Here is an 11,762-nt window from a genome sequence, read left to right as displayed (position 1 = left end):
TCATTAACAATAAAATATTTTATTTATATATCGATAAAAAAACACACTTTTTGAAAGAAAGATATAATTTAATTTCACCAATCAAGTCACGTTTATTTAGTATATTCATACCTAACAAGTTCCCACAAAGTGATAACGGAACGTAATTCATACAAATCTTTTTATTTTTCAAATCGATCCGATTCATCCACTACAAGAAAAGTGTGAATTACATGGGGATTTTCTTGGGAATTAGTATGAAAATCCGTAGGAAACTTATTTTCCTGCAAATTTTCATACTAATCCCTAGGAAAATCCCCATATAATTCACAGTTTTCTTGTTGTGTCATTCGTAGAGCTATTTATAACAAAACCAACGATATTAAAGATTAATCAAATTTTGATCAGTCATTTATTGGAAGTAATATTTAGAAATTGAGAAATCACATTAGAAATTAAACGAGATGCAAAATTGGCATTTAGAAATAATCATTTGACTTTGGAACAAAAGCAGTTTTACAGATAGATTTTACCTTGAATTAAAGAAATTAAAATATCAAATTTAAATGATAAGAATTAATTAAATTAAGTTTGAATGAGATAAGAATGAGTGAGCAAATTCCTGGAAAATGCTATCAAATCAAATCAGTTAGGCAGCATCTTAATTAAATGCAATTGACATTATATTCTATGAAATCGCATAACATTTCCATGACTTTATATATATATATATATACTAATTTTTTGATGCAACGCAAAATGGAATATAATTGTCGGTTATGAATACATAATTAGAAGTTTTTCGAAATAATTTTAGAGATCTCCCTTCAGGTTTTGCTATAATACTCATTTTCCTTGTGGTTTACATTGTAACGCCTAACTCCCTTATTTTGATTTTTGTAACCATTCTTTAAATCTATTTAGAATAAATATAAATTAATCATGACTTGACAAATTTGTCCTACTTTTTATTAATTTCTTCATATTTTTATAAACACGAGTTATTTAATAAATACTTTAAAAATAACTCAACACAAATAAGTTAATACTATAACATATATTATACACACATTTTTTTTTACCAAACAAAGATCGATACTCATTTCTTCATATTGATTTATCTTTAATGTATTTATTAAATAAGTCTTTTTTTTAAAATATATGGATTAGTATGAAAATATTAATATAAAAAGGGGCAAATTTATCAAATCATAATTATTTTATATTTATTTTAAAAAGGTTAAAAGAATGGTTACAAAATATTAAAGTAAGGAACGTAGGCGTAATATCGTAAACTATGAGGGAGATGAGTGTTATAGCGCAAAACCTCGAGGGAGGCCTTTGAAAATATCCCAAGTTTTAAAAAAATATATATATTTTGACATTTGTTAATAGTTAAAAAAAAATAAAATGTACCCTTATCATTATTAATATGGACTAAATTTTATCCTTATTGACTAAAATGATATTTTCTCACAAGTTTTTAACATATGAGATTTTTTTTTAGAGTAAATGTCTCAAAAGATTAATCAAGTATATGAAATTATTTAGCAAAGTAACTAAACTTAATTTTGAAATTATTTGATGCTGCTTTTTTGGTTAATAAGTAGTACTAACAATAATAATGATAGAAGCAATTATGCCTTTTCTAAAATTTATTCATCTAACTAAATTATTACGCGTGAAATTCCTAGCATGCTTCACTTTTCTATTATCAAAATAGTAATAATTCTCATCTTTAATAATATAAAAAGTTTAGTGCTCCATATGTTACATCTTGCCTCACCATATTAATCTTCTACCATAAAGTTTGATATTGTTATTCATTAGATATACCAATATACAAAATAACAGCTCAAGATGAAAACCGTATAAAGATGTTACTTCCGTTATTCTAAAATAGTTATCGCGTTTTACTTTTCGAAAATTAATTTGACTGGTGTTTGGAGTTTAAATTAGATTAATTCAATATTTTTAAAATTAAAATTTAATAACTATACAAAAAGTGTATTGTATAAGTTACAAGTCTTAATAAAAACATTGGCTAATTTATATAATTTGACTTTCAAAAAATAACGTGACAACTTGTAAAAACAGTAGGTGATTCTTTCTATTTGTCCTAACCTTGATGGATAGAGTTACCTAATACATGTTTCTGGTAGGAGATGTCAAATATCTCATAAAATTAATCGAGATATGCAAAAGCTAGCCCAAACACAACGATATAAAAAAGAGTAGATAATAAAACTCAAAGTAACAATGTTACATAACGTAGTATTACAACATTTTGACATTAAAACTAGGTAGATCGAAATAAGACCTTAAACCCAATTAATAGTATTTTTCTTAGCCTGAGAAATGTCATATTATATATTGGCACAAGAAAGGTATGCCTAAATAGTCAATAAAGTGGGATTATATAATTATAAAATTGTAAGTTTAAACTCTCAGCAAAAGCAAAAATATTACGTGATTTTTTCTTTATCTATCCAAATTTTAATAGATTAAATTATCAGATATTTATATATATTGGTGAAAGATTCCATAGAAAAATGTACCCAGAACAGCCTTGACTCATAAGCTATGGCATGCAGGTAGAACCATACCTAGACCTAACGACCGAGGGACTTTTTCTTTAGAATTTCTTAATAGAAAGAGGAAATCCGCTAAATAATTAATGTGCATGTACAGACCTGAACATTAAAGCTATCAAAAAGGAGAGAAATGTCCTGCAATATATGTGTATGTAAGTAAATAACAAATAAAAAAAGTGAGTGTACTGCGATGTATTTTCTTCATATAGCGCACTAATTTTATACAATATATAAGTTCCATCAATAGTAACGATCGTTAAACCTAATCCGTTGATAGATCTTATATAGTACCACTAAATTACTGTGCTATATAGTTTTTGTCTTTTTTTTTGTTTGTTTTTTGAGATGTTATTTTAAAAAAAAATCTATATTTGAGCCTTCACATTTTGTTAGGATATGATGCCTTTCTTTGCCACCTTCAAAACGGCTCATGTGTAATCAAAAGACCAACTCTAGTGTGTTATTGAAAGACCAAAGTCTACATTTGGATCAAAACAAATTTAGTTAAATAAGTGGATTGTTAGTTTGGGCTTGGACCAAAATAGGGTAAACTCATTAGGTAAAATATAGAGCAACTTTCACGTATAACAAACACAAAAATCATATTTGTATGTTATAACTATAGTTTGCATAATTGCGCTCCATAACAAATTTTATGTTTGCTATGGAGCTTTTGATTTGTATAATTCGCTACAAGCATCCTGTTTTATACAAATTGTTCAGTTTTGTATAAATTCATTTATACGTTGTAATTTGTATAATAAGATCTGTATTTGTATAATTATAAGTGTATAGGACGAAAATATATATATTTATATTTGTATATACACTTTTCTCTCGCTTTATACAAACACAAACACATTTTATACCGAAATGTATAAAATGGCTACTTGTACATCGAATCATATGGCAAAAAAAGGGGATGTTTGCTGCGAATTACAATTAAAATAAACTACGACTATAGCATTTAATTTGAATTAATAGTTTGTTATTTCATACAATTTTTCCTAAAATATTTAGGTTACAAATATTATCCCAATTGGATCCAACCCAATATATTTATCCTGATTGGCTCCACAATTCAAACTATTTACCGGACTACCCCTTGTTCTATTCACTGAATCACTTCTTGTTCATCCTTGATACAATTGGAGTATGTATATATATTTTAATGGTATCAAGCAGTAATTGAACAGTCTTTTCACTTAAACACAGTTTGTTCTTCCTTGATGTCATCAAAGTATGTACATACTCTAATAATATCAAGGAGTAACTAAGTAGTGTTTTTATTGAACCACTGCTTGATACCATCAGAGCATATATACACTTTGATGGTTCAAGCACTAAACACACATTATCAGTTAAAAAAAGGGGGTATGAAAATAAGGAGGTAGCCGCTTGTAATAGTTTTCCTTTTTGAGATACAAGTGTTCTTTTTCCATAATAAATTAGAACTCAATCTCTCAACTCCTACCGAGTTTTATTTATTTAATTACCAAAAAAAAACTAATAAAACTACATACACACCTATCAAACAAAAGAAAATTAAAATTATTTTGATAAAATTTCTGATGGGTCACTGTAGGCTACTTGCTTAGCCCAATTTTTTTAGAAGAACTGAATTAGGCGAATATGGGCCAGAAACAGTCAGAATTCAGAACTATGTTTAACCCATTGCAGGGCAGGATTAAAAGAAGGGACAAGTACAATGACCCCAGCACATGATAAGAGTTCTAAAGTTGCAGCTGGACAAAAGGGAAAAAAAAGAAATGATCCAGAACACGCGATAAGAGTACGTGTATAGCAGCAGCAGCTAACAAAATTCTACAGCATGCTAATAGGGGCAAAGAGACTCTAGTTTCAACTGACCATTGGAACAGGACTTGATGCAGACATAACATCCAGCAGGGAGTTCACCGGCTCTAGTTCTTCATGCCAAAGTTGAAGGGAATCGCATGGATAAAACTTTCTTGTAGCTCCATCTTTGTTAATCTGGTTATCAATATTGTTCAAAAAGACAAGCTTATATAATGAGACATGAGACCCCTCTTTCAATAGGATGAGGATATTGCTTAAAGTGTTCCAAAGCAAATCCAGGACACTACCGTTATTAAATAAAAGTGTTCCAAAGCAAAAACAATAGCCAGTAAAAATATTACAGACTCCACCAATCCTAACAAAAGCTGAAATTATGCTGGACTTTCAAATGAGCAATACAGCACACAAACAGCACCGTATCAGGGAGAAAATTCTTTAAAACCTAGAGTGGAAGTAATATTTTGTTCACTACAAATAACACTAGTTTCTTACAATCGAGAATTGATCCACACTCCAAAATTACAAGGCTTAGATATAAGCACAACGAAGGGCTCTTGGACACAGTGAAATGTGCTAAACATGTAGGTAAATTAAGAAGTAGAGTTTCATGGAGTTGATGCTACAAGCCTACAACTACTAATACCAACAAGTATATCAAAGGTTCCTAGGGCTTTGATAAAAGGAATAGGTGGGGACGCAAGTTCTTTATTCTATTTCTTATAAGCGAAGACTGTCTATTTTAACTTGAATAATTTGCTATTAGAGACTCAGTAAGCAAATAAATTTCATTGAATCATATTATGTCACTTGAACAAGCATAAAGCAGATTAATTAACTCACAGTTACAGTCCGAACAACTCCACCGCTAGCACCATCTCGTGCAATGGCAAGAGATACTGCAGTGACCACCAGTTTCTGCAGAAAAGGTGAAACAAACTTAAATCTTCAGAATTATCACTAAAGCAGATTAGTTAATAGAGAAGCAATACCAATACAGATGATTGATCAGAGCATCATCATGCCCACAAAGAAGAGTCTATTATGCCTAGTCAAAAAAGCTATCCCATCGAGAAGAATTTCAGAAAACTTTACCTAATTAAATAACAGAGCCCATAGGAAAGATGCAAGTTCAAGATCTTATTCAATGACCAAGGTGGTTGGTTGTAGTGTCAATATGTGAACCAAACTATGCAGCCCCTTCTTTACTAACAAAAGTATTTTATTGGTTTGAAAGCTGTGTACCAAATTAATAAGAAATTTTCTACTTCTGAACAAGTACTTTTTCAATAGATACTTGCATTATAAACTCTAAATCATGACAGATGAAGATAAACGCATAGCTATGAAGATGAAGCCATCTTGATGGTCCAACAATGTCGTACAAATTAGACAGCTTGTAAATTCAAACTACATGAAACTAACCTCAGCTTCTTCTTGAGTCATTCCCTCTTTCCATGCTTGGTCAAAGAAACCATACAAATAAGTAGAGCCTGATCCTGAAAGTAACAGCCAATGAACAGAATATTGTTCAGCCTACTGGCAGCACCTGGAGCATCTTGCACAGGGAAACTAATAAACTAAACCAATTATCAGCTGTGAAGTTCAGCTCTCAATATACTTCATTAAGCAACATTCTGAAAATATTTCAAACAAGACACTAGGGTGTTAAATCAGCATCTTATCTTCCCAGGAGGAGGGATTGAACCCATTGTCATGTACAGCAACCAAAAATTATGACATGATATCTTAATTTCACTAGAGCACCAAAATGTATGGAGAACATATCATCCAAGAAAGCTTGAATCCAACCAAATAACCTATTCCATCACATATAGGATATTAAAAACCAATTATGTGAACCTTGTAGCTCATGTCTAGTTCTGCTGTTCTTTTTATTTTGGTTTAATTTAGTTCCAAAGTATTCTTTCTCATCCATTTTCATTTGTTTCCATTCTCATTATTCGTTCCAGAAAAGAAAAGGACAAGGGCGGTGAAGAATATTTCTGGATCTAAGAATGAATTCTAGGAAAATCCTCCACAAACAGAGCCATCTCGAGAAACAGCTAAACGCACTTTACACTCCCGTTCAAAAGAGAAACATGGGTTTCCCTGAACCAGACTACCAGGTTATGATGATGATAAATCGAAACCTGTTGGAAAACATACATATGCTACCGTCACTCTTGTGATCTGGTTTCATCTAACTCTACCTATTCTTCTTCTAGTCAACAATGCAGCTCCTCATCTCCCTTGCAAAGTGATTGGCATCCCCCCTCCCCCTCAAACTCGGTCTCTCTTTCATACACCCATAGCCATTTATATGCAGCAACCAAAACAAGCAGTTTATTTGTTTAGTTTTCTTGAACTCTGCAATGAGATCTATGGCCTGGAGTATCTAGTTGTCTCTTTCCAATTCAGTTTCCAGCTCTTTGTAGAGATCAATTTTCCCCCCCAAATGGGGCTACTGAAGAGTCTGCTTAAGTAGTTTCAGGAATAGGGGACAAATTTTCTGTGAGCTGAAAAGAACCTTCAAAAGCCAAGTATTTCTGGAGGTATACATGCACGAGATGACTAAAAAGTACAGATTAATAGCAAACCTCCAATAGCAAAAGGTTGTTCCAAGACTGTGCCTCCAAGAGGGATTCCATAGATCTTTCCTCCTTCATATTTGTCCCAACCACCAACAATCAGTCCTGTTTGGAGCCTATCCTGGACATACAGAGAGCAATGGATCAAATAAATATAAAAAGGTACATCATAAATTAACCTAGGTAGTGTATTAGTTATGATGTAACTGGCTAGTGATTCCTCTCTACCTCACATGAGGTAGGTGTAAGGTATGCATACACCCCACCCTCCCCAGATCCACTTGTGGAATCCACAGGTATGTTGTTGTTAGTATATGTTGAAAATATAATTAAATAATAAAAGTGTGCTCTCTCTAATTCTCAACAGTATGTAACCTAGTGGTCAATGAAGTGGGTATAAACCTTTGCGACCACGTTGAAATCCTAATTACGATAAGAAAGCACTAGGTGATTTCTTCCCATTTGCCTATGCCAAGCCTTGGCAGGCAAAGTTACCCAGTAACTGTGTTGGTGGGAGATAGCAGGTTCCAGATGAACAGTCGAGGTGCACGCAAGCTAGTCCAGCCACCATCTTTATCAAGTAAATATTACATTTGACGTACTTTTTGTCATAAAAAAAAAATGATCCCTTTTTTTACGGACAGTTAAAGATTCTGGAATACACTTGGTGGGGATCTATAGAACAGCACATGAAAACAGAGTGCAAAAAAAGACAAGTTCACCCAAAATTCCAAGCAATTATTTACATAATAACAGCATAGTAGCAATGGTAAGCTTGTGAACAAGAGTTGTAAAAGCTATTGTTTAAACCTTTTGGGCTAATTAATTTAAATACCAAATGGGTATTTATGCACTACTTCATTTGGCATAAATATATCCATGAGAGGGAAAAAGAAAATGCATGTGTGGTGAAACTGCATACATCTCTATAAATATTATAGTGGCACCAATTACCAGGAAATAATTCATAATGATTAAACGGTTTAAGTTCACTAAAGAAAAACACAAAAGCAAAAGTGATGTTATAAGTCTGGAGAAAACATATATAATGAGATCAACTCAAAATTTACCATAATTTCCTGAGTTAGATATGAAGACTTTCACTTCTAAAGCTTTCCATCTCTGTTTAGAACATAATCACAGTTCGATATTCAAATCAATACTAAGTGTCAGGGTTATATTGATCTTACAAAAAGTGCAGCTAAGACCAGCCAAATTTTTACTACTATCAGATGGGTAAGAGATTGCTGGTAATAAAGGAAAATGTCCAACTAGACGGTGAAAGGCTGACATCATATTTTATTGAACCATCAAAGATGCGCACGAAATATGGCACAAAATTACTTGAACACAATTACCAGTTATCACTATTTGTTGAGACTCGTGAGTACATAACCCTGATCTATTCGCATTACAGAGGACTTAAAGAGATAGACAATTTTCAAGCAATAATGCAAAGATATTTACATTACAAGTAAAAGAGGAAAAATCAAGTGACGAATAGCTAATAAAAATTTATATTAATGGGGGAGACTAAGAAAGAGTATAATGGTTACAGAGCAAACCTTGTTGTTGTAGGATAATAACCTTGCAAGGTTCGCAGCAACCTTGACAGTAGCTGGCTGGCCCAGCTGTATCCTGCATTCACAAGAAGGCCCAAGATTAGAAGTTCCTAAAAATAACTCCGCATACTGAGTTGGATTATCTAGAAAAAAAACTTTGCCTACTATGCCGGCAAACAATATTGCTACACTATAAATTTACTTCCTTCGAAAAGTAGATACACAAACAAGAGAGCCAATTCATGTCCCTAGTTATAGAGGATGTGATTCAAACATCAATAAAATATACACAAAAAGAGAGAACCAATTTTACAATAAAGAAGATAGCTATGAAGAAGCTAACAATTATTATTGCGGCTTATAACCAGGCCAAAAGAAAAGAACACAGCAGATACCATTAAAAGAAGTTTTGGGCGGAGGGGTTGAGGGGTTTGCAAGTTGTAAAAGGTGTGACCATAATAAGTACTTCAATAATTAAAAGATAAGAACAGATTCTAATCAAGGGAAGAAGCTTACGTGTGTTGGTGCAGGAAGTAGCGAACATAGTCTGAAACAATTTGGGAGTCTGCTGCCTACAAAAGCGAACATTGTATATAAGTCATAAAGAATTCCACTTTCTAGGATTTATTTTCAATCATCAAGGAACTTGTACTTCTCAGTACCTTATGACTGTCCAAATTTTTCTCTAAACCATCAAGTTCAAACAACAGGTTTTATTTCACGTGTAATTATGCACGTGAAGCTAATATTGTTGGTAATGGAGTTCTATCTCAACCAAAATGGTAATTGTGGACAAAGGATTAGAAACTTTGGTCCATAGGTGAGCACAGTCTTATGCTTGATTCATTAGAGTAGGCAGATGTGAAGTGTGCTAATTAGAGCATCAACAACACTTCTGGGTGTGGCCAACACAATGGATAGACATGAAATAGTTCAATGCTTTAGTGTCATCAACAACAACATACCCAGTGAAATACCACGAAGTGGGGACAAAAGTAAATGCACCAGTCCGGAATTGCAGCTCAAAAGCTTGTGGGGACTTAGCTGCTGATGATAGATAGTGTAAAGAGGATAGGACAGTGGTTTATTTAAGAGTGGGAATGGGACAAGGTTGAGGAATGCCGTCCCAATGATATTAAGGGGGTTAAGGCCGAAAATAACTCCAGGTAAGACTTTTTTACATGGAGCTACTAGAAAAAGGCATAAGAAGGTAACAAGAAAAGAGTGACTTTTTACAATTAGTGGCAGGACGAGATTCAGTTTTTAGTGGCGAAAAATCTTAGGAAAAGAAAAATTGTTATGAATTGCATAAGTAAGAAGTACAGGGATGACAAAAACTACCTCAAGTTGTATTATAGCTTTACCTCACAGATATGGACTGTGGTTTTGCTATGTCCAACATTCCATGGGTTTCAATAAGACTGTGGATGAAGCAATTCAAGTTGGAGACTAGAAAAGACAGGCAAAGAGTGGACGGTAGCCTGGAGAACATCACTGTTGTGTCTCTTTTGGCTTATTTGGATTGAAGAAACATGAGATTATTGTAGAATACTAAAACAACGTTAAAAGTATTAAAATACGTTTTGTTTCATTTGTACTATTGGTGTAAAGAGAGGATTCACACTTGTATTTCATAGATCGGATGACTTGTTAAATGATGGTGGTTGAGTCACTGAGCGACCAGTGGCGAGTCAAGATGTACACTGAGAGGGTTAAAAATATGATAAGTGAATACATGATGAAGCCCAAGGAGGTTCAAATATTTTCTCCTTGTTAGTAGTTCCTTGTCAAATAAAAAGGGAAAAAACAAAAATGTATTTCACCAGAATTAACAAAAGGAACCACAAACCAAGCATGATTACACATTTAACTCATAGACCGTCCAAATGTATAACAACAACATACTCAGTGAAATTCCACTAATTCAGGTCTGGGGAGGGTAGAGTGTAACACTGACCTTACAACTACCTATGGGGGTAGATAGTTTGTTTCCAAAGACCGTCCAAATGTACAGTTGCATAAAACATAACTTCGTGAATCAGCTCTATTTTGCTTATTCTAAATAAAGTAAAAAATTACATGATAAACAAAATTCATGTTACCATGGTCTATTAGCTCAATAAGAATGCCAGGTAACTGTTACTTAACGAGATATTAGTGCCAAATTTAACCCTTTACCACAAAGCCCAATTTTTTTAAACCAAATAACAAGATATCAATATGGCATTTAGAGAAATCATACTGATCCAGAGCGGCAAACGTAGACATTATCAGTGAGCTGAGTGATCTTATCAGAAGCCCTATTCGCAACATACATTCCTGAAAAGAAAAAACACAAATTAATTTTAAAAAATCTGAAAAATGATGAATGAGTGAGGGAAGGGATGAGATTTGAGTTACCGGTGCTGGTGCGAGAGTCAGCAGCAAGTACAACGCCGCCATTGTAAGTAACACCGATTATGGTGGTGCCCATGGAGTGGGGCTGGTTAACATCGACCGAAGCATTCTCCATCTTCCACAAAATCGATCAAACTGGCAAAGCGCTACAAGTAAATTGAAGAAATGATGAAAATACTAATTGGAATTGGCTTATACTATTACGTGAAGAGGAAGAAATACTTGGTAGCTCCCAATTACTGGATCACTACTACCCAAAAGAAGTCGACAAATTAGCCTCTTATTTTTGGAACTTCACTCAAATCGGTCCCTAATATTTAAGGGGCATTTGCGATCCATAACATCAAATTTTATATTAAAATAATATCAGTACTATGTCAGTATTAATTATTTCGATAATTTTTATTATTTTTTTATCAATCAATATGCTAGTTGTATTAATGCATAAGAAGGTTTAAAGAGTTAAAAAGATGTCATAGCATCAATTATAATTCCTTTAGAAAAATTAGAAAGCCAAACAATAAGATGTCATAGCATCAATTATAATTCCTTTAGAAAAATTAGAAAGCCAAACAATTTTATGTAATGATGAAATAGAAACTTTGCTAAATTATATGCTACTACAAGTTTTCAAATGTCTTCACAAGTGTTTGTCTCCTATGCTTCTTTATAGTGCCATATGCATCACATTTTTTACATTTAATAAGACTTGCACCTTTGCCCAACCCTTGTCCTTGCATTATCCAGAGCTATATAAATTGTGATTGCTTCAATAGTGATGTTTTTTCTCAGCATATTGAATTGGGGTGCCAAAGGCTTGAAGC

At 33.0% G+C, this 11,762-nt stretch overlaps 1 protein-coding gene across 1 annotated transcript; it reads right to left on the bottom strand.

Annotated features, from left to right (window-relative positions):
* Window positions 1-4,326: 4,326 nt before the first annotated feature.
* Window positions 4,327-11,170, bottom strand: LOC125830989 (proteasome subunit beta type-6). The gene is made up of 9 exons (XM_049510185.1): window positions 10,942-11,170; window positions 10,784-10,860; window positions 9,058-9,113; window positions 8,545-8,617; window positions 6,989-7,100; window positions 5,814-5,887; window positions 5,232-5,306; window positions 4,432-4,565; window positions 4,327-4,386 (listed from the first exon to the last, which is right to left on the bottom strand). Exons 1-8 carry the CDS (start codon window positions 11,051-11,053, stop codon window positions 4,434-4,436), a joined length of 711 nt encoding a protein of 236 aa, XP_049366142.1. The 5' UTR covers window positions 11,054-11,170; the 3' UTR covers window positions 4,327-4,386; window positions 4,432-4,433.
* Between the last annotated feature and the right edge of the window lie 592 nt (window positions 11,171-11,762).

The sequence above is a fragment of the Solanum verrucosum genome, unplaced genomic scaffold, assembly GCF_900185275.1.
Source record: "Solanum verrucosum unplaced genomic scaffold, falcon-dt-bn FXZP01000049.1, whole genome shotgun sequence".
In the NCBI taxonomy this organism is placed as follows: Eukaryota; Viridiplantae; Streptophyta; class Magnoliopsida; order Solanales; family Solanaceae; genus Solanum; species Solanum verrucosum.
The sequence above is the reverse complement of the archived record's forward strand: the minus strand, read 5'-3'. Positions and strand labels throughout refer to the sequence as shown.

Excerpts from the sequence above, each read along its gene's own strand:
- LOC125830989 (XM_049510185.1), bottom strand. The coding sequence starts at position 11,053 with ATGGAGAATGCTTCGGTCGATGTTAACCAGCCCCACTCCATGGGCACC. Across the intron at positions 5,888-6,988 it reads ACAACCTTTTGCTATTGGAG|GATCAGGCTCTACTTATTTG; the intron begins GTTTGCTATTAA and ends TGTTACTTTCAG. Across the intron at positions 4,566-5,231 it reads GAGTTGTTCGGACTGTAACT|ATTAACAAAGATGGAGCTAC; the intron begins GTGAGTTAATTA and ends ATTGATAACCAG.